The sequence below is a fragment of the Rattus norvegicus genome, chromosome 18 (assembly GCF_021556685.1).
Source record: "Rattus norvegicus strain SHRSP/BbbUtx chromosome 18, alternate assembly SHRSP_T2T, whole genome shotgun sequence".
In the NCBI taxonomy this organism is placed as follows: domain Eukaryota; kingdom Metazoa; phylum Chordata; class Mammalia; order Rodentia; family Muridae; genus Rattus; species Rattus norvegicus.
The window spans coordinates 36,883,683-36,906,691 of record NC_141551.1 but is presented as its reverse complement, the minus strand read 5'-3'; the positions used below and the strand labels follow the sequence as shown (position 1 = coordinate 36,906,691).

The 23,009-nt window shown below is 45.6% G+C and overlaps 1 protein-coding gene across 5 annotated transcripts in view; it reads left to right on the top strand.

Moving 5' to 3' along the window:
* The window catches only part of Mcc (MCC regulator of WNT signaling pathway), a 472,630-nt gene that overhangs the window by 432,479 nt on the left and 17,142 nt on the right, over positions 1-23,009 (top strand). For all 5 annotated transcript variants that reach the window (XM_087592843.1, XM_087592842.1, XM_087592841.1 and 2 more), the window contains 5 exons: positions 700-803; positions 5,131-5,314; positions 15,123-15,357; positions 18,550-18,756; positions 21,555-21,652. In XM_087592843.1, coding sequence (XP_087448969.1) covers positions 700-803; positions 5,131-5,314; positions 15,123-15,357; positions 18,550-18,756; positions 21,555-21,652 — 828 coding nt within the window. The remainder of the gene's footprint in view (positions 1-699; positions 804-5,130; positions 5,315-15,122; positions 15,358-18,549; positions 18,757-21,554; positions 21,653-23,009) is intronic.

Below are 23,009 nucleotides of genomic sequence, written 5' to 3'. Positions count from 1 at the left end.
TACCTGTGTGAAGCCTCTGGGCTCACAGGAAGTTCTGAAGGTCAGTGTCCGCTAGGGCTATTTCTGAAAGTTTGGCTAAGACCACTAGGACCTTCTTCCAAACAGACTCTGTCTCTCCAGAGACCTCAGTTTCTCTCTTGGCTATAGGCTAGAAGTCTTCATTCATCTCCACATAGGTCTCTTCAAAGGGTTGCTCAAGATGCCACCCACCCAAATCCTCAAAGAAGATGACCTGAGAGAGAACAAGAAGTGGGAGAACAATGGAAAGATAGAAGTCCTAGTGTTTTAAGAGCTGGGTGTGGCACGTCATCATTTCCATTAGTTATAGAGATCAACCCTGACAGTCAAGACAGTAGAAGAATATGTATGCCAGGATGAAGGCTCAGTAAGGGCTACTGTGGTATGAGTACCATAGGCATGTCTCGTGTCTTTCTTGACTTGTCATCAAAGGGGAACCAGTTTGCTCCTCCCTCTGTTGCTGGTGTATTTTTCTAGAACATTGTTTGTCTGTTTCTGTTTTTGTTTTTGTTTTTTAAAGAGGTGAACATCACAGCAAGTCGCTGGTTTGTCCCAGGAGTACTTCTGCATGGAATATTCTTCACTTTGTGGGTGGGGAGGCACTGGGCTGGAGTGGCACTGATGATAAGGATCATTGCCATTCCGAGCCATCACTGATACCAAGGTGTCCTCCTCTTGCAGTGAGCAGTGCATAGAAGCCTATGAACTCCTGCTGGCCCTGGCTGAGACAGAGCAGAGCCTTATCCTGGGGCAATTCCGGGCAGCTGGTGTGGGCTCCTCCCCTGGTAAGTGTCCCCTGAGTTCCTTCTGTGCTACTTCCCATCTTGTCCCCATTGTTGCTGGCATCAAGTCATCTCCCAGAAACAAGAAATCTCCTTGTCATTTGTGTTTTCCATTCTCACCCACGACTGAGTGTGTAAATTGTTTACATTGAATGAAGCAAGAACTGGAGTGGAAACCAGATCACAGACAAGTTAAAACAAACAAGCACTCTTAGGAAGTGAGTTCTCCTGGGCTGACAGGAGGAGCAGAGGGAGTGGGGCTCACTGTGTTGTTAAAGGAACCAGCGCATTGTGAAGCTGCCTGTGGAAGGTCCCTTTGCTGCTGCTGTGGCCAATGCCTGGACCGATTCTCTTGCCCCAGAGCTATAATTGGTCCCTAGGTTCAGTCTTGGGAATAACTTTAAAGCCTAGATCTCCACCTGCATATGTCTGAGGAGGAGAAAGGTAGCTTTATACCTGGTCTTGAAAGTTTTTCCTGGGCAGTAGGAGCGCAGGTGGGTGTGATGACCTTTGCACCTGTCTGCCATCTTGTCAAGTATCCTACTGGTCTGATTTGTACCTCAGACACTTCACCAGTAGTTCTCAGCTTTCCTAGTGCTCTGACCCTTTCATACAATTTATGTCGTGGTGAACCCCCAACATAAAATTATTTTTATTGCTACTTCATAACTATAATTTTGCTACTGTTATGAATCATAATGTAAATATCTGATATGCACCCTCCAAAGGTGTCTTGACCCATAGATTGAGAACTACTACTCTACACTGTTCCCCTAATTCTGCTCCTCTTAATTCGATGTAAGTAGAGCATGTAGGCTCCTTTACCACATTGCTAAAATGGAGCCAGTGACAGTGGCTCCAGGGCTTGCACTGGTATGAGGGGACCACAGTACAGTGCTGGAGAAGGAAGGAAAACATGGTAGCAATCTTGCCATACATTTAGTGTGCCCTGGACACAGGCTTACCAATGCTTTGTTGAAATAGCCTTTTGGGAGAAATAGCACTAATTCCATAAAACTCAAATGACCAGGTGCTTCCCAAACCCCCCACAGTGGGCAGAATGAACAATCCACGAGTCCTCCTGGATGGCCACTAGGCTGTCAAGAAGTTGCTTGGAACTGTAAGCTGGGGGGCAGGGAATAATAAATGGATAGCTTTTCAGTGGCTATGTGCTTCCAGTTGGCCTTGTCTCTCCAGGACATACCACCACAGAGGCCACCCCAGTGACACCTTCTAAATAAATCTCCTACACCTGCCACATCCCTTGTTGCTGCCTTTGTAAGGACCCTTGGGGTTTTCCTTCCTTGGCCTTAATACTCTGAGGAGTCAGAATCAGATCCCAAGGCAGGTAAACAAACAGCATTATTTTCCTTTCTTATACCTAGGTTCTCTAACAAGGGAGCATTTGTGCTTATTATAGGTGGCCGCTCTTCATTCCTCTTCTCCACCCTCTGGTCCTATCCAGTCCCCACCCCAGGCCCACTTTGGTTAATAATATTCAGAGCCCAGCCCAGCCCAGCCCAGAAGCAGAAACTCTGCCAACACTTCCATTAGAAACTTCATTTTTCAGGGTCTTTTAACTGAACCATAAAACTACTCCTCATATGAAACAGATTCTAAATGATCTTGGCCTGCTGTCAGTTTTTTTTTTTTTTAAATATAAGAAAACCATCAATTAAAGGAGAAAATCAGTCGTCCTAGTTTGTATCACAAGATGTCTTAACCTGTTCTATGAGTGAAAAGCATCTTTATTAGACTGGGGCCTACACAAAGTAATTACTTGGTAGGAGCAGAAATGGCTTAAATGAACCAGCATTTGAAATGTTTGCAATGATGGTGAAGCGTCCCATGTTTCCCTTATCATAGGGGACCCCTGCATGCATTAATAAGATGATACCATGCCTATTTTAGAACAGAATATGGAGAATAATCAACTGGTGAGCTGTTTATAAAAAAAAAATCCTAGTGGAAAGAAGAGATGAGGGGGAATGGCTGAAAGTCAGTTTGAGGGATGTCCTTTAGTATGGGAAGTACACCATACTGGAGAGTGTTCTACTATTCTCCATAGTGCCCTGATTTTTATACCTGCTGACACTGACAGTTGATCTGTCACTCTGCCCCAGGTACTATATAAACAAGACCTAGTTTGTGCCGTTTACTCACAGGGTCAATTACTGTTATTGCCTTTGTTTGTTATTGAATTCACACCACTCATTATGTTCATTTGAGAAGAAGGTTAAGCCCAGTGGTTTTCACACTATACCTTGGGGCACCAGAGGAGTGTTTGGGTTTCAACAATGGGCACAGAGGGTGGAGAAGTTGAGCTATGACCTAACCTCTGCCACTTCACCCAGCCACATTTATGTGTTTAATGTTCCCTATCTGAAGTTTCATTCCAAAAATATACATCTGTGTTGTGTGAGTGTCAAGCCAGTGGTTTGTTTGACCAAGACAGCTTTTGAATTGTTATGAAGACTTTGCTCTTTAGAGTATTTTCTTTCTTAGTCACTGTGCTATTGCTGTGAAGAGACACAATGACCCAAGCAACCCTTATGAAAGAAAGCATTTAATTGAGGGCATGCTTACAGTTTGTGGTTTAGCCCATTAACATCATAGTGAAGAGCATGGTACTGGATCTGAAGCTGAGAGATATATCCTGATCCATGGGCAGAAAGAGAAAGGGGTGCAGGGGATGGGGGTGGGACAGACAGAGGGGGCAAGAGACTGGGCCTGGCTTAGATTTTTGAAACATGAAAGCCCACCATCAGTATCATACTTTCCCCCACAAGTCATATCTATGACAAAAACCACACCTCCTATCCTTCTAATCCTTTAAAATAATAACACTCCCTGGTGATTAAACATTCAAAAACCTGCACCTATGGGAGTTATTCTTATTCAAACCATCACAAGTAGTTTTTGGTTTACAGCAAAGTCAAGAGGAAGTACATGGATATCCCATGTACATACGCAGCTTTCCCTATTAGTGATAACAGAGGTATCAGACATCATTGTCTTACAAAGTCCCTGTGCTCTATTAGAGTTCACCCCTGTTAAAAATTCCTTGGGTGTGGCAAGTGGACAATGACATGGACCCACCTCTGTAGCATTGTAAGTAGCCGCTTTATGCTTAGTGACTGTCATCTAGTGAAGACCCTCCAACTCTGCCTTCTCATTCTTCCTTCTCACTCTGCTCTACCAACCCTAAGAACAACTGTATTCATTTTATTTTGTTTTTCATTTTCATTTTATTTTCTTTCTTTTTTAAAATTTTATTTTGTTTTGTTTTGTTTTTTCCTAAGGGTTTCTTTGTGTGTAGTCCTGGCAGCCCAGGAACTTGCTCTGTAGTCCAGACTGACCTCAAACTCATAGAAATCTGCCTGCCTCTGCTTAGCAATGCCCAGCAAGTACTAGAATTAAAAGTGTGCGCCGCCACCACCCAGCTCCTTTTCTTTCTTTCTTTCTTTCTTCCTTTCTTTCTTTCTTTCTTTCTTTCTTCCTTCCTTCCTTCCTTCCTTTCTTTCTTTCTTTCTTTCTTTCTTTCTTTCTTTCTTTCTTTCTTTCTTTCTTTCTCTCTTTCTTTCATGTTCTAAGAGTCAAACCCAGTGCCTTTTACAAAGCTGGCAGGGGATCTACTCTTGAACCTCTTTGTGTTTGTGTGTAGTATATGCACATGTTCCTATGAATGGGTATGTGCACTTGTGTGTATGTGTGTGTGTGTGTATGTGTGTGTGTGTGTGTGTGTGTGTGTGTGTGTGTGTGTGTGTGCATGGGGAAACCAGAGGTTGATGTCAGAGTTTTGTATCATCTTCTACCTGATTGATTGATTGATTGATTGATTGATTTTTGAGACAGGATCCAACTGTATAGTCCTGGTTGGCATGAAATATGCTATGTAGACTATCTAACCTTGATCTAACAAAGAGATCTGTTTGTCTCTGCTATGCCTCTCTAGTTCTGGAATTAAGGGCACATATCATCACTCTATCTATAGACACATACACACATGTTTGTGTATGTGTACATGTATATGTGTATATGGAGACAGGTTGTTTCACTGAACATGGTGCTCCTCAGTTTGGTTAGCTTGGCTGTCTATTGAGCACCAGGTATCTGCCTATCTCCTCCTCATCTTCTCTCAAGTGCTGAGACTGCAGATGTATGCATGGTGCTCATTATTTAAAGTCAGGTACTTTACTGACAAATTCATCTTCTAAACCTCACTGAGCTTTTTTAATGTCTTTATAGTTCTACCTTTTCAGGATCATAGCTTTTGGGCTTTCCTGACTCCACCCACACCCATTAACCCATTGACTTCTTTGTGGTATAGGAGACCAGTCAGGGGATGAGAATATCACTCAGATGCTTAAGAGGGCTCACGACTGCCGGAAGACTGCTGAGAACGCCGCCAAAGCCCTGCTCATGAAGCTGGATGGCAGCTGTGGGGGAGCCTTCACAGTGGCTGGCTGCAGTGTGCAGCCCTGGGAGAGCCTGTCCTCCAACAGCCATACCAGGTACTGCTCCAGGCTCTGCCCTGCTCCTCTGCCTGCAGTGGGCTTCTCACTGGCCTGCTCTAGGAAACCATGTGATTTGGATAAAGCAGGTGGCTTCATGGTTACAGCCAAGAGCTATAAGGAGGGGTCAGTAAATGATGCTTCTGTGCAAAGTACAGTCCGGAGAGACAGGACTGTAGAATACGGTAGAGATAGAACAAGAGCACAGTCTCTGCCTTACACTCTTCTCCCTATACTGCTCTGTTCTCTGTGGCTTTATTATTCTCCATTTCTAGGAATTACCTGGAGTGACTAAGGCTCACTGCTGAAAGACCCAGCCTACCTTAAGCTGGCTCCCTAATCCACTCTCCTTCCTTGTGCCCTTGTCTTCCAAGAGCTCTTCCATGGCTAGAGGCCCTCCCATCTCCCATCAAGTGAGGCTGTATTTACAGCACCTCTTAAGCAGACACTTAATCCTGAACCTCAGGTCACATTTTCCATCGGAGGCCTCTTAGAAGTGGTAGTGAAAGCAGTGGAGACTGAAGCGCTGTCCCTGGAGCAGGTTGATCTTCCTTGATGGGGGCAGGGCACAGGAATGAAGCCCCCTTGTAGCCTTTTTCTTTATCATTTCTTGCCACAGAAACTCTACTGTGATGCCCGCTCCCCTCTTTGCATGCCAGTCCTCAGGCCGGAATACAGTTGTTAGGTTCTTATTGGATTTCCTTTATGGAAAGCCAAGGTGGTTTACTCCAGTTTCACAGGTGACAACACCTTGGCTCAGAGATGTTTAATTGACTTGTTTAAGAGCACGTGACTGTTAAGAAGGGACTCTAGAACGTTGGCACCAAGCACAGTATCCCTCCTTCTCCCTGACACTGGATCTCAGGTCATACAAGACAGTCTGCTTCCAGGCAAGTGACAAGAGCTACATAAGGATCAATGGGATGTCTAACACCAAAGCACAAGCACTGATGTATTCTTGAAGCCTAAAAGCAACTTGATACCCCTGTCTCACACTGGAGGGTACCAGCCATCTGCCTCAGTATATCATAGACATATACTGGACCCCATGTCCCAGGAGGGAGCCCATTCCCAACCTTGCACTTGGCCACAAACACAAGAGGCTTTTTTTTCCTACACTTAGCAGCATGTGTCTTATTCAATAGCACATAGATTATAATTTTCCCCTTAAAGCTAGATTCTTAGGTTTAAATACAGAAGCAGGTGCCCTTCCCCATGATGTTTCCAGGTATTTATAATCTATCCTTCCCATGTTTGTTTATGTAGGTTTTCAGTGCCTGGCTCATCAGTGAGGCTGTTCTGTACAATTAGTGATTGTTAAGAGTTCACAGAAACTGTCTTGCTCAATTGTCTGCACACATCTCCCTTTTCCTGCAAATAATTCTGCTGTTTCTGAGTCAGAGATGACTCTGGAGTTCCACAAAAGTGAGAATAAATTTCTAACTTTCTATTTAGTGGAGATCTGATTTTCAATATTTGTTACAAGAGATATTTGGTGTATAGGTAAGTTTGTTTCATAGACCATTTTCTTGAGAAATTTAATTTTTAATATGTATTTCTTTAGGGTGAGAAAAATTCAGACTCTCTGCTTCCAATATTAAGCTTATTATTAGTCCTTATTAATCCCAGTACACCTGGGAGGCAGAGTCAGGCAGATTTCTGAGTTCAAGGCCAGCCTGGGCTACAGAGTGAGTTCCAGGACAGCCAAAACTACATGGAGAAAAAACCCTGTCTCAAAAAAAAAAATCTAAAAAACAAAAACAAAAACACCATCACCAAAAAAGAGCTCACTAAAGACTGACTGTTTAGGGTGAAGTGATTGCTATCCCGGCATGAGGACCCGAGTTCAGATCTCAGCACTCACATAGCTGCTGAGCAAGCGTGGTGGCTGCCTACCGTGTCAGTGCTCAAGAGGTAGGGATCGAGTAAGGAAGACACCCACATGCATGAACATACCCACACATGCACTACACACGTGCGTGAAGAGGGAGGTGGGTCTCCTTAACCAAGCTTAGTCTCAAATGGACCTTCCATCAAACACAGGCATTTAACTCTGATCCCACTAAAATGCTGTTTCCCCTCCTGCCCCCATCATAGAAGTTCAGAGCCTATAGAGAAGAATACACAGGGAATACCTGGGCTCTCCACCATCAGAAAACAGACACAGTTGGAGTGTCTATATGATAAACATAGATTCAGAACAAAGTTCCTAGCCATCGGACGACAATATTATCAGTATTTTTGTTTATAAGCCTTGGAATTCTGGCCCAAACACTGTCCTATGATAGGTTTTTCAAAAAAAGAAGGAAAATGGAGCTTTCTGAGCCAGGGCTTTGTGTGACCTAGTACACCCCCTTTCCTCCCGCTGTAACTGCCTTGCAGAGACTTGCAGTCAGTTACCAGCCCCTGCTGCCCAAGGTCTCAGAAAAGGAAGGCTCAGGTCAGGTCCCTGGAGGCATCTCATAGCTCCTGAGGACAGGAGGGTTAATGGATTTGGGAAGGAGGCGCCAAGGGTTGGTTATGCAGCAAAAGGATATGGATGAGAGGCACCCCTCAGAGGATGCTCTTAGCAGGATCCCAGCATGAAAGAGAAAAGAAGACATTTGTTGTTGTTGTTGTTGTTGTTGTTGTTGTTGTTGTTGTTGTTATTATTATTTTAAATTGCAGCTACAGCTCCATCAGGCATAGTTGTTGTTAATGGATAGAGCAGCCAGGTAAGGGCGATTGCCTTCCTAGCTTTGTCAACAGATCACAGCACAGAGGCAAATAGGCTGAATTGTCTATACATAGAGGTAGGTGCTATCAAGAAGCCTGCCCTGTGTGTCAAGCACTGGATTTTCTGTTTATTCTGTGGAAGCACATTAACTGATCCAATCCATGAGTGTACAGCGAAGCCATAGCAAGCATGCCCTCCTAGGAAGTGGAATGGAGGCTGTTTTCTTTCAGTAAAATGAACCCAGGGGTGATTTCAGCCTTGCTGTGAAGCCTCCTCAGCCCTTGGGTATGCTAAGATGCTAGCTGGCTGGTCATGCCATCCTTGGGCATGATTTCCAAACTGCAGTAGAGGGCAGTGAAATACCAGAAGGGCCTGGCCTACACCCTCTATACTAGTCCTGGCTGGGATAAGGTTTCAGAGGGCAGGAAAAATGGTTTTGACTAGTGGGGGACACTGTTGCAAAGGTGTGATGTCCAGTCAGTATAGGCCTCTGCCACTCCCAGCACCAGGCTTCAGGGAATGAGTTAGACAGGCTCAGCTGTTACAGTGTCAGTAAGCACCAGCACCCAACTGAGATATTCCGCAACATGACCGTGTGCTGATCTGATCCTGGTCACTTCTCCTTCTCCACACATGTGACTAGAGTAGCAATATGACTTGCTTTTTCTGTCCTTTTTAATTCTTCTTCTTAAGACCTAACTTTAGGAATCAGCCCAATCTATACACCCAATTTTTAAAAACAAACACTTAAGTCCTAACATGACAAAATGCAAAATATGCAATGTAGCTTCTCCATGCTAGGTTCTCTACCAGGAAAGTACTGCTGGGAAATACTTTGGGATAGAATTTCATACTACAACTGGGGTCTTATAAATTAATATTTGGTGTCACAAAGGACAGAAATGTGTAAAATAGCTTAAGAGGGACCCTGATTGAAAGACTATGGGACCCTATAAATGCCAAGATAAATGCCAGCTTTAGGCAGAGCACTGTCATACCTCTGAACAACATGTCCTGCCAGTCAGCAAGCTCACACACACCAGGCTCTGCATCGAGCTGTTGTGGCTCTGCACTGGCTGCCATTCTTGTCCTGTGGCAGCAGCCCTCCCTGGTGACAGAAAGGCAGCACACTACTTGTGTTTATGTACGAGGCTAACTGGTTTCATTGGTGCCAGAAGAAAAGCTCAGTGGCCATGCCTGGGTTGGGACCGTGTGGTTCTTTTAGTGACAGGGAAGTGGGTTGGGACCATGTGGTTCTTTTAGTGACAGGAAGTCAGAGATGACACCTGGTGCAGTGGAACAGGAGAAATGGCATTTGGCACCAGGGCTTAGTGTGAATGGTCGTGTCCAACAGCAGACAGGGTAGGCAGAGGGCAGAGTATGTTTTGGTTTGAGCCTGGCCCTCAGGCCTCTCTCTTGGACTGTAGCTAGCAACTCGAGAAAGTGAGTTTGCAGCAGAATGTTCTGGCAGTCAGCTGATGCAGAATAAACTATTTTGATAGGAGCTCCAAGAGAACAGAATCCCATGGCTCTTGGATTACTCCTGAGAAAACCAGGGCAAAGCACAGACAGGCATAGCTGGGTATGACTGGGATCTTCGTCTGCAGGCTTTCTTCTACTCTGCTCTCAGAGCATCTCCTGGCACCACCCCCCCCCCCCCCCAGAGGAGGGATCAGGCCTCCTGTAGAAAGTGATTTATTCCGCTTGACAGCTGAGCTCATCCTGCATTCCAAGCTGGGGGAGGTAATGGATGACTTAGCCCTCTCCTGGCAGTCAACAGCAGCCCTCAGGAGGCCAGAGGAAGGGCCAGTGGCTTCTCTTCCATTCACCATTAACATAATCATATTGGGCTGTGGAACATTAAGGGCATGAGGCATAACTGTAATTACCATCGCCTGGTCTGCTCCCTGCTGGTGTCCTAGAAGGGGGAAAGCTAGGCTGGTGGGGCGTAGGCTGTGGTGCTTGCCTTGAAATGTAACATTCCCCTGTAAGAGCAGTGAAAGCTCTTAGCTCCCAATAGGGTAAGATCTGTAAACTGGGGCATTCAGTACCTTTTTTTTTTCCTCTGTGAATAGCAAAGACAGTAGAAACCAAAGCCTTCCTTTCTGGCCAGTGAACAGCCTGCAGGTGAAGAAATCCAATATTCCCAGCCCACTCTCATTCTTCCAGAGGGGTCTTGGTGGTCTCTAAGGCCTTTGAGAACCTACTTCTCCTCCATTACAACTTCCCTGCACGGTGGCAGGTGCCTGACCTCTGGGGGACACTAAGGCTGGTGGTTGGCCTCTGAGTATAGCTGTCAGGAAAGTGTCCCTTGTCCTTTTTCCTCACCCAGAATGCATACTGGATAGCACATGGGTGGCACCAGCAGCTTGTCCTTCCTCTGCTCTGGGAAGTAGGAAGCACCTTTGTGCCTTTTGACCAAACCCAGATAAGTTAGGCAATTCCCCCTAGGCTGTGAGACTGGGGTGTGCCAGAAGAAGGCTGTGCAGGTGCAACTGACTTCAGGGACCTTCAGGTGCTCCAGCCATCATGGGCATCCACCTGAATAGCAAATAGTTGCCCCAGCCCTAGGAAAATGTGGGGACAGTCAATTAGTGACCAGTGAGTTTCCATTTTTTGCTGTCCTGGTGGCAGGCACAGCATGTAGTCTGTTTTAAGGAACAAATTCTTATCATCCCTTACTGCTCCCAGAGATCTTGACATTGTTTGTGGGTGTTGAGGGAAGGGCATGCCACCCTAGGTAAGACTGAAGCACTGAAGCAACTACCTCAGAGCTCAGAAGTAATGGGGTAGAATAGAATTCAAATGTATGTATCTCTCTCTCTCTCTCTCTCTCTCTCTCTCTCTCTCTCTCTCTCTCTCTCTCTCTCTCTCTCTCTCTGTTTTTGAGACAGAGTTTCTCTGTGTAGCCCTGGCTGGGATTCTGAGTGCTGAGTTGAACGGTGTTGGCTGCCACCACACAGCTCCATAGTATCTCTTTAGTATGGGCACAATAACTAGAGAGCCCTAGCTTTGAACTCGTTGATTTGCAATTTTTTATTTGAAACAAAAGTTAACAAGGGTACCTTAGTTATAGATGTCATAATTCCAAAACTAGCAGTCTGGACATAATATGCCCAAGTGTCACATGATGGCTGGCACATGGATGTTGGTGTTTGGTTTGGTAAATTATTTTTAAGGAAAGGAATGCCTTGTAGCTGAGTTAAGGTGTCGTGTGGGAAGACTTTATTGCTTTCAGCTGCCTGGCAGAGACACCCTGTTGTTCTTGCTTCATTGTGCAAACAGGGCTTGGGGAGCAGGCTCCACACTCCACCCTAGAGAATGCCAGATAAAGATGCTGCCTCCAGAACTGTCTTGAATTTCATTACTCCCTCACGAGGGGAACAGGAGTTTTCTGTCCCTTTGTCCCTGTTGAGTTTGTGGAGGTGAGCCCTACACTTAGGAGTCAGTGTGCCTGGTGTGCCTACCCCTAACTGTTTGCAGACAGGCCAGTGGTGAATGCCTCCAGACCTGCAGCATGTGCTCCAACATACCCCATGCTGCAGGCTATGCCCTGATCCCTTCCACAGCATGGTTCCTTAGGGGTTGCTAGAAGTAGTGCTGAGGCCTGAGAGGTGCTGGTATTTTCTTCTCATTCTTTCTAAAACATAACACACATGATGACACCTTGTTTTTATCTGTTTCTGCTTTCTCTGCTTATACCTACTCTAAGCTGCCATCACCCCCAAAATTCTTGGAGTGCCCCCTCCAGGACTTCCTCTCTGTCTCTTTCCCCTGGCCTCCTTGCACCTTTCCTCAGCATAGTCACAGACCTGAGAGGTACTGAGGACATTTAAGTCTGGCCAGGAGCTTCTCTTCTTCCAAGCACCCAAACTTATATCCATTCTAATCCTAGAGAAGATACTGTCTTCATAAACCCTTCATGAGAGGACACATCATTACCTTCTGCATACTAGAGACACACTGCACATATGCAGACATATGGCCGTTTCTCCTCTTGTGGTCAGCGACGCGGCACTTGGCCATAACTCCGCCTTGCTGGCCAAGCTTGTTGTTTGAGGTCTGTGTGTTCTGAGTTCTCAGCCTCCATTTACCTCCCTCCAGATATCCACAGGGCTCTCATTCTTGCCCCCTTTAGGTCTACTGGGTTGTAACATTATCCTATGGGTCTTTCCCTTTGCTATTTCAGATAAGATACCTATCTCCACCTTGCATTTCCCAGGTCTCTCCTTTCACTCTTCGTCATGATACATATCATACTATATAACATGCTTATCTCTGCTCTTAGAATATGAGTTCCACAAAGGTAGGGATTTTTCCAAGACCTTGAAAGGTGTCCTGCAGCAAACACCCCAACATTTCTGAAATAAATTATGAGGTTTATTGAGTGCTCATGGTGTTACTGATTTAATGGCCTTGTACCTCACATTGTTTTATTGTTACCGCAACTTTACAAAACATTTGTGTTTTCTCATGCCAAGAAACATGAGATCTATAGTGTGTAAGATGCTTGTGAGGTGAGGGTGGACATGTCAGCATGAGAGCTGCAAAGGACAAGAACCAGGGTGGTCAGTACATAGATATATATCATCTCTGTATAGATACTGCTACATGTGTGCCTTTATATACGGCGGTACCTGTTTCTGGACATACACAGACACAGGCAATCATTTGTAGGGACTTGAATATAGAGGCTGGGGGTGTCAGGACATTCAGGCCATACTGGAGCCCCCAAAGAAGAACTGTGGTTGAATCCTTTGTCTTAGATTGTCTGGAGGCAGAATCTCATCCTCTACATGTCTTCATGCACAGAAGGAAACCTATCCATCTCATGGTGACTACTCTCCTCTACCAATATTAACTGTCCAGCATCTAAAATCTACCCTCACAGTATCAGGTAGATATCTGTCTTGAAAATACCTGAATTCTGCAGCCCAACCTACATGGCATAGTAATTCCCTTTTCCAGTGTCCCAGAGGTGTTTAGACTGGTCAGGCTCATCCTGTTCACTCCACTGTCCAGGGCTATTGTTGGACCTGAACTGAGGGACAAAGCAAGACCACCCACCACCACCACACAGGCACATACATGCACACATGCACACATGCACAAGTACACACACACACACACACACACACACACACACACACACACACACACCACGGTTCTAGTGCCCAAGAGCTTCACATCCTAAAAGTTGTTCTTGGATGTGAAGACCACCCAGTTCTCAGGATGACCTCCACTTGTGGGGACAGAAGGATGATCAGTATAGCTCCAGCCCACACCTCTCTCACCTACAAGCCTTGCTTTCTTTTTTATTCTTTTTTATTTTTTTGAAACACAGTATTACTCTCTTGCATAGGCTGGCTTTCAACTCCCAGATTCTAAGGGTCTTCCTACCTCTATCTCTTTTTTTTCTTTTTTTTCTTTTTAAAGAATTATTTATTTTATGCATATGAGTAGTACACTGTTGCTGTCTTCAGACACACCAGAAGAGGGCATCAGATCCCACCACAGATGGTTGTGAGCCACCATGTGGCCGCCGGGAATTGAACTCAGGACCTCTGGAAGAGCACTCAGTGCTCCCAACCGCTGAGCCATCTCTCCAGCCCACCACACCAGATTCTTATGGTGTATTTTAAGTCCTGCCTCTATCTCTTAAGTGGCTGAGATTTCAACCATGAGCTACTGCATCTGGCCTTATCTTTTTCAACTTATTTAAATGTAGGGACTATGCCATACATGTGTTATATGCACCAGCGATTTTGATACCCTGGAACTAAAGGTCCAGATGTTTGTAACTTTATAGTTATAGTTACAGATGGGTTTGAACCGCTGTGTGAGAACTAGGAATCAAACTCAGGTGGTTTTGAGGAGCAAGTGCTTCTAATTGCTCAGCCAGCTTTCCAGCCTTGTCTTTGTCTTTTTAGCGATGTGTCCCATGCTGAGAACTGCCCTGGCTGTGCTGGAATGTTGTACCCATTTTCCTTATTTCAGTGTCAAGTGAAGAAGCAGAAACTGTGGACCACTCCCAGATCCTGTATAGCATTTAGCTCAAAAACTTAGGAAGAGGACAGAGCTGTGGAATGGTTCTGTATCAGGCTCTTTGCCTTGCATGACTTAGCAAGGCCCTCAGTGTCTCTTCACTTGAGCTTCTGGTTTAGAATACCAAACAATGGTGTTTTGTTGAGAACTGCTTGGGCCCTGCTTGTTCTTCTGCCATCAATTCCAAAGCAGTTGTGATCAGAGTGATCTGCAGACAGAAAGGAATACAAGAGCAGAGAATCCTGTGGGCCTTATTTGGAGCCAGTAGGGACAACTTGCCACAACTGGCTCAGTTTCCTCTTCGTGGTAGCTTGTTTTCTCCAACACTGGGGCCACAACAGGTCTGTGTTTACCTGGGCACTCCTTAAGTCTTACCATGCAGCATGAGCTACCAATGGCCATTAGAGCCAGTCAGAGTCCTGGTATGGACAACAAGATTGGGCTATGGCAGTCTGGAGAGAACCACTTTCAGCATGCTATCATGTTATACATACTTGCTTTTCATTGTATTATAAGCAAGAGGACTTATCAGGGAATACATATTCCTTCTAGTATGATTCCTTCCTACTCTCACTCTTGCAGGGGCTTTGTCACTCTCTGGGGTTCCTGTGTGCTAGGACTACATATGTACACCCATAGTTATAGGTCATGAGATAGGTTCTGTAGCTCCCATTATTAAGCACATCCCCATGTCTCCTGTTATTATTAGATGTGTTCCATTTTCTTTAATCCTTTTCCTCGTTTGACCATGATCTAAAATGTTTACATTGTTTTGTCTTTTTCACTCTTCCCATCATATGCTAAACTTAATCTTACTCCACATTACAGGAAACAGTTTTGTGTACAAGTGTCTTTACTTTTAAGGGAATAATATCTCGAAATTCATTTTTAAATTCTATACCATGATCTAAAGTGTATTTTCAGTACCCATTATTTGTGTCTCTGTGTGTGTATAATTATGTGTGTTTCCCCTAAATAATGTTGAGGAGCGGAGATAGGGTCTAGTGGTGATGACTTGGAAACATGGGGTTTCTCTTTGTTCCTCAGCACAACTAGCTCTACAGCCAGCAGCTGTGACACAGAATTCACTAAAGAAGATGAACAAAGGCTGAAGGATTATATCCAGCAGCTCAAGAATGACAGAGCTGCAGTCAAGCTGACCATGCTGGAGTTGGAGAGCATCCACATTGATCCACTCAGCTATGATGTCAAGCCAAGAGGCGACAGCCAGAGGCTGGACCTGGAGAATGCCGTGCTGATGCAGGAGCTGATGGCCATGAAGGTGAGCTGAAGGTTTCATTTGTTGGGCCTACCCAGAGGGATGCCTCACAGGCCTCTGTGAGCATGGCAGTAAGGTTAAGTTAGTCATTACCTCTGTCAGGGCAATAGCCTTTGGCGAAAGGGTGGCTTTACTTTGTCTGGAAGCCCTATGGTCTGGACTTTATTGGAAAGGCAGTTGACCTGTTCTGTGGAGTATCCCAGTTTAGTATGTGCCTGTCCAGGGTTATTAAGCTAAGACCCGCAGCTTCTGTCTATCCATGATGACCCCTGATCTCAATAGTGATAAAAGTCCTTGTTGGGCTCACCCATGTTGGTAGAAGCTGGAGCATGGAGAGACCATGACAAAGCCAGCTTAGCAATTGGCAAAAGGTCTGGTTTCCTGTCTCTCCTGGCCCTTAAGAGTTATTAAGTCTGTTTTTAGAATTGGGGCCCTCCAGTAAGAGTTGCAGAACAGTTCTGGCCAATGTCCTGTCAAGATTTAGGGCTCTTCACTCAAGGGCTCAGTTACCTGCCAGCATTTCTAGAGAAAAGGAAGCCACCTCAAGTGGTTAAGTTGCTATCCCTTCATCTTAGTGTACTCTACATCTCAGCAAGCGACAGCAGAAAGGAGGATGAATAGAGCAGCCCCCTGAGTCCTCAGTCAGCTCTGGATTGGGCTCCCAGACCCTGCCCATCACTTCTCTAAGATGCTGGTGCTTGAATCTGGGCACCAGCATCTTATAGGGCAGCAGAAATAGACTTGGGAACCCAGGCATCCCTCCTTGATACTAACCCCTGTTCCCCCTACTTGGCACTTATCTATTCAACCACTCAGCTCTGAGGGTTCACATTTCTCTGAGTCCTGACTCCCTATGAACTTGGCCTTGAGTATATAATCATAGTGAGTTTGTCCTAGGCAGGTTCCTTTTGCAGCTCTTGTAGCGTATTGCATGAGCCCGTAGCTTATCCTTCTTGTATTTGATCCAAACAGCATGTCTTCTTTTATCCAGAGACTAGGCATTTCCTTTATAAAGTTTAGCTAATATGGGTGTGACAGATTTACTGCTAATCTGGCCAAGGAAAGACATGTGTGTGCGTGCTGGTGTCTCGTGTGTGTGTGTGTGTGTGTGTGTGTGTGTGTGTGTGTAATGATGCTCTAATATCCCCTTTGACATTTAACGTTAACTGTACTCATCTTAGATAATCTTTTGAAGGTGTACAAGTGATGAAAACCTGGGAGAACCTGGGTCCTCAGGACCCAGAGCAGCAATTCTCCATGCTCTGACCTGGTTTTCCTCTTGAGTGCTTTAAGAAGGCTGATAATCAGCTCCATCTCCCTTTCCCTAACATGTTCAGTGTGTGCCAACCCACACATACACTAGCCAGTGGACCATGCTGGATTCACCATTTTGTTCCAGAATGATATTTCTGGTACATGATCTTTAGTGAATACCAATCATCTCTGGATGGTCTACTTGACATTTTTATAATCCACTCCTCCTTCCGAGTGTCTTGTCTTGTTAGGAGTCTTCCTATTCCTTTATCCCTTTAGGTGTCAGCAATCCTTGGCTTTCTAGTTTTTCACATTCTTGCATTTCTGCTCCCACACATGCAGAGTCACTTTTATTGCATATCCTAACCATGCATCCCTCAGAGAGACTTGTTTCCCTCTCTGTTGAGGGTGGAATGTGTGTGTCTGCCTTGGAGAGCATGTCTTCATAGGGTCTCATAGCCCAGGACTAAGGTTATCCTACATCCTTTGTGACTCGTGGATTGCAGTGGTCAGGTATTCATTTTTGGTATGATTTTTGGCACAGGGATTCTTGTACCATGCATATACAAGATTGAGATTTTAAGAGCTTCTTATTTCTCTTCTTATCTACAACTTGAGACATGACAAGTTTCCTTGCTTTACCTCCAGACAATCAGTTTCCCAGTGTCTCATTCAGGCAGCACAAGAATCTTTGCTCACCTAGGTGGTATCAGCATGGATGTCTGCTTCACAGAGGCCATGGTTTGCTCTTGTGTGGACCTAAAAGCACAGAGGTCAGGAACTACAGAGCAGTCTGTTGCCTCGGGCCACCTATGAGTCTCAACTGCAGACCTGTGTCTGTGTTTCTGACACTTGTGTGTTCTTTCCTTTCTGTAAGCTTGCTTTTACATGTGTGTTCTGAGAGAGACCATCTCATGAGCTCGGTATGCACAGTTGCCATAACCTTTGGAATCCTCCTTCTGATAGCAATAGATGAGAAGGCTGCTTCCAGTATAGGAGCACCTTCCATTCTGGATAAGTCTGGTTGTCTTGTTAAAGAGGGTTTGGCCTATTCCTCTGAGTGGTCACTGAGCCCAGTGACTTATGCATTCTGCCTGAAAGGCAATGCATTGGTGGGTACTCTCCAACTCCTTCTTTCTTTCAGAAGATTAAACACGTTCCTTTCCATGAACTCTTTAAGCAGTGTGGTATGTTCAACTGATTTCTGACTCCTAGTCAAGGATAGCATTGCCCTATTTTGGAGTCCCATCTTACTCCACAGAAAACAATCAGTTAAGCCGTTTAGGAGATTTTCAGAAGTTATCTACTGGTGAGTTGGTTCAGCATGCACTTGGCCCTATGGTTCAATTCCCAGCACTGAGCCACTGAAAGGACCTTATCTGATGAGTAATTTCCAGTGGAGGATTGCTCCTGCTAATTTCTGAAGCAGACAAGTACTAACTGATAGGATGCTATTCTAATTAGCACTGCTCAACTGGCATGGCTCAGCTGCAAAGAGACAAGAAAATGGACAAGAAAATGGCGCCATGGAAATGAAATGGGAATTAGAAGGAGCCCAGTCAGACCTCTTTGCATTGAGATTTCCTTTACAATGCTAGGCAGATGCACCTGAGCCTCTGCATCCAGAGAACTGATTTTTACCAAGGTATTTGAGATGTGTGCATCTGAGATCCTAATAGCACCGTATAAGCTTTTCTTTACACAGAAGTAAAGTCTGCTTGCCTGTGATTTCTACCCACAATTCTGCATTCTAGTCCCCAGGATGGCAAAGCACTTGGCCTGTCAGACATGTGGAGACAGCCAGCTTGTCCCAAGTTTTGGAGTAGTGTTTAGACTATGTACCTGTGGCTTATAGTCAGGTGGTCTGCACTCATTCGGCATGGCAGTCTTTTGGGCATACAGGGCAAAGCTGTCATTGGCTGTGTGTGCTTTGGGCCACAGGAGGAGATGGCTGAGCTGAAAGCCCAGCTCTATCTGCTGGAGAAAGAGAAGAAAGCCCTGGAGCTGAAGCTGAGCACGAGGGAAGCACAGGAGCAGGCCTATCTGGTGCACATCGAGCACCTCAAGTCTGAAGTGGAGGAACAGAAGGAGCAACGGATGCGGTCCCTGAGCTCCACAAGCAGCAGCGGCAAAGAGAAGCCTGGCAAGGTAGGGACAGGATGGCACGGGGACACCCTCAGTGCAGGCATTACCCCCTCCTCTACCTTGCCAATACGCTGTTGCCTCAGTTTCCTTGCTGTTTATATAGGCATAAGAGCTCATAAGAAACCAAATCCACCTTAAGAGGCAACATCTCCCATTGTATCCAGGCTCAAACATTTCCACACATCACAGTCTAATCAGAGGAGCAGTCTGTGCAGTTGTCTCACCCAGCAACTATGTGTTCTCCACATCGATCACTGGGCAGAGAACTGTTCCTTCTGCATTAGTCCCCTGTGTTTATCTCCCTTAGATCTCATGTCTCTGAGCAAGCAATACTAGTCTGCATTTATATGAGGAAAATATGGTTCCACAGAAGTAAGGGGTCTTGTTAATAAAAACGGCAGCATGGGGCTTAAACCACACCTGGCCTACAGGCTACTTCTGGTATCCCCCACCATCGCTACTCTCAGTGCCTCAGTAAGTAGGAACAGAAGGTGGAAGGGAAGCCTTCAATTACGAAGTGTACAGAGATAGGGCTTCTAGTGACAGTGATCATAAACCCGTACTTGAATAAATCCCTCTTTCCATGCCTCAGGGGCCTTTTCTAGAATCCAAGCTCTTCCTGTCATTTTGTATTTCCCTTCCACACATATGCATTGGAAAGATAGAAAACAAGAAGCTTTTAAGCCTAATACATTCTATCCCTCAGTCACTTGGGGAACTGCATGTTCAGCATATCACATTTAATATTCCTACTATGCAAGCTCCCCCTGACACCAGTGTGCTCAGATTCAGGATTTGCAAGCATATGCTGACTGGCTGATCATGTGAACAGCATCTCACAGTGCAACTGTAGGTATTGCAGGGTGTCTCCAGGAAAGTTGTGCACTTAGGAAGGAAGGGAGAATGCCACTGCTGTGTGGTATGAACTGTTGCTTCCTATGTAGCTAAGAAATCTGAAGCATGTTGCACCACCAGCCTCAGTGTCTGCTTCCCCACCTTGCTTTGCAGATAGATCCATGACGCTCACAGTCTGGCTCTCTGCTAAGCCAGGTGTCCTGAGACCCTAACGCACCCCCATCCATCCAACCAGAGCATATGCCAGGACCAAGGTGAACTGCTATAGGCTAGGAATTTATGCTGGGGGGCAGGATGGGGCTGCTGATGGACAAAGGTGTTCACAGTGCAGTTACAGGATGCCCTAAATGCACGTTTCAGCTTCCAGTGCCAATGTGAGGCCACAGTCACGGCATATAGATTGGGAGGTTGAGGACAGATTCTCTGAAGAAATGAGGATGGAATGGGTGCTAGAACAGAGGTCTGCAAGCCTTCCAGCAAGGTGAGGCTCTAAGACTCAGAGGAAAATGAATCAATATGTTAGCAAGAAGGCTCAACTCGCAGTCTTATCCCAGTCACAGTGGGGAATCAGGAATGGGCTTTGATGGGGCAGGAGTAGAGTTGACATGGCTCAAGATCTGAAAGATGCTATGCCAAGGGCAGTAGCACTCTGGCAGGGGCCATGTGCTGGTCTTTCATGTGATCATATCCAGGGTTTAAGAAGATGGTGCTCTCTCTTCTGTATACCTTCAGAATCTTTGCCTGGCCTTTTAAGCTTGTTGGTCAGTTTGGGACACAGCCCTTGACAGAGTACCCAGTGTCTGTCCGTGTATGTTCTTAGGGTGTGGCAGAAGGGACTCAGCAGGTTCTTGCCAAAGGCCCATGAACTGAACGTTCCCTCACAGCTCTCTGTGTTTATTTTGACTGAGAAGCACTGTGCCCTGTGGGGTGGCTTCAACACAGAGGCCTTTCTCTGACAGGAAAGGCCAGCTGGCTTTTGAAAACATCTCCATAAGAAGGTAATTCATAAAGGTGCCCTGTGGTTCCGGTTTGTGCCTCTGTTGACTACTTCAGTAAAGTCTTCCATCTAGGTGTACTTGTGGGAGGTAAGACCACCAGTCTAGGGAAGGGAGCCACCACGCTTTTGGTGAGCAGGGCTGAGAGAATATTCTTAGGTGTTTGTCCATTAAACCATCTCTACCAGAGATGAGTTTAATGAGTTCTTGGAACTACCCAAATGGTTCCTAGTTCCGACCCACACTGCATTAGGTTCTCTGCAGTTCTTGTCTGCATCTATCAAATATTATCACTTAAGTTCACAAGAGGCACTGCGGGTGATGTGGGAAGCCCTGTCTTTAAAGGTCTACAAAATGCTGGCCAGCTAGTGGTTATACATACCTTTAGTGGCAGCACTCAGGAGCCGGAGGGGAGGGTAAGCTTGTTTTCCTCTTCCTTGCCTGAGTTTTATGAATGATTACATGGGACATAATGAAGCTCCCCCAGCTAGAGATGGTGAGTTTTCTCTGAAAAGAGTGGTATCTGTCATCAAGGACATGTATTTGACTTCTAAAGAGACTCACCTGGAGCCAGAGGGCTGGGCTTTGAGGTTTGGATCCGTTAGCTTCTAGCTGGTAGCTGGGCAGAGTAACCCCAGTAACTTGGTTTCTTCTGTGATGAATGAGGACAGCAGAAGATAGCACATCTGCCTATGAGTGTCCTTCCTAGTGATGAGGGGAGTAGTTGTGGCAGGCTTAGACCAGTGCCACTGCAGTAAGGGGCTTCCTTATTTGGGGCAACACATGAAAGTAATGAAATATCTGGGAATAGATGAGATGATCAGATTTGCCCCCTAGCTTTCAATCAGCTGGACCGAGGCACTGCTGTCATGTGCCCCACAGCCGAGATGAACACTGAAGTGCCCTGGGTTCTGGCTCACATCTGACAATGAATATGCCTGTCCTCCTCAGGAGAGTGCTGATGCTGCCTCCCCAGCTTTGTCACTGGCTGAACTAAGGACTAACAGTGACAGTGAGCTGGCCACTGAGTTTGCCAACGCCATCCGACGGTAAGTAATCCTCACATCCTTGTGTTGTTCCTTTAAGCCGCAAAGGATTTTTGGTACTCTCACAGCTGCTCATTCCAGCTCTTCTAGGATCCCATGGGTCTGCCTGGATAGAAGATGGCTGGCTCTATGTGTTTTACTTGTGCCCCAACCTTGCAGGCTAGAAATGGATGACTCTGGTATTCTGAAAAGGGAGTGCTGGGTGTTGGCATATGTGCAGTCATTCCATTTGCAAAGTAAGAAAATCTCTTTCCTGGTTTACACGCTGTCACATTGGCTGGATCCTTCCAGATTCCGTAAATGGTGGTAAGGAAAACAGGTACCCTGCCTGGAAGACATCTTCAGTGGTACTCTCTTCTGCAGCATCAGTAGCGCTTGCCAATGGGAGCCCTCAGATCTTTACTCAGTTCTTGGGCATTTTCCAGCAATATCTCAGATTGTCTTCTCCCACATTCTACTTCATCCTTTCCAAAGAGAAAGAGATGCCAATTCATTTAGAACTGTCTTCCACACCCTAACTACCCACGCTTTCTATCACTTCCGTGCCCCTTAGTTGCTTTGGAGTCCTGAGGAAGTAACTGTACATTTTCTAATACATGAATTTAATTTTCCACGTGTGTGTGTTTAATTGACGCAGGGTAGTCACAAGGTGTTGTGAAATACAGTGTAGCATTTCATAACCTATCAGATAGGTTTTGCAGCTCACTTACTCTTTGGTTGTGGCTACTGGGTGGTCCAGCTCATATTTGTTTATTTATTTTGGTGCTGAAATCATCCTTTTAAACAAAGTGACATCCTCTTGCATTTTGGTGGGAATACTTATTGGATTTAATTCTTCACCTTCGTCTTGTCCCTAGCTGCCTGTTCCTTGAACTACTATTTGTTGTTTTACTAAGCATCATGGTCTGACTGTGGGTGGTGCCCTATCTCCCTTTGAGCATGCCTCCCCAGGGTTCTCTGAGATGCTATCTATCAAGTGTGTCAGTTCATCCACTGGGCTGTTTGCTCCTCCTGGCTGACAGTCACTGAGTCTGCCTATCTGACCCCAGCTTCTGGCCCTGTCTTGTTGAGACAGCTGGTGCTTTGATTGGGATCCCTCTTACTCTCCTTCCGGGGGCTCTGATATGCATCCTCAATTAAAGTTCCCTCTCTTAGGAAGAAGAAAACTGTCTGCTTTTCACTTTTCTTGGTTTCTGGTACTCAGGAACATTAGTTGCTTTCCCAAAAGCTTATGGAGTTTTACAGAACACTTTCTCCATTGACAGTGTACTCTCTGCTAACTTGATCCCACCGTGATCCCTGGTGTATTTTATACTGGTGGATCCGAAGTGGGCCTTATGGGGCCTTTTCTACCTTCCTA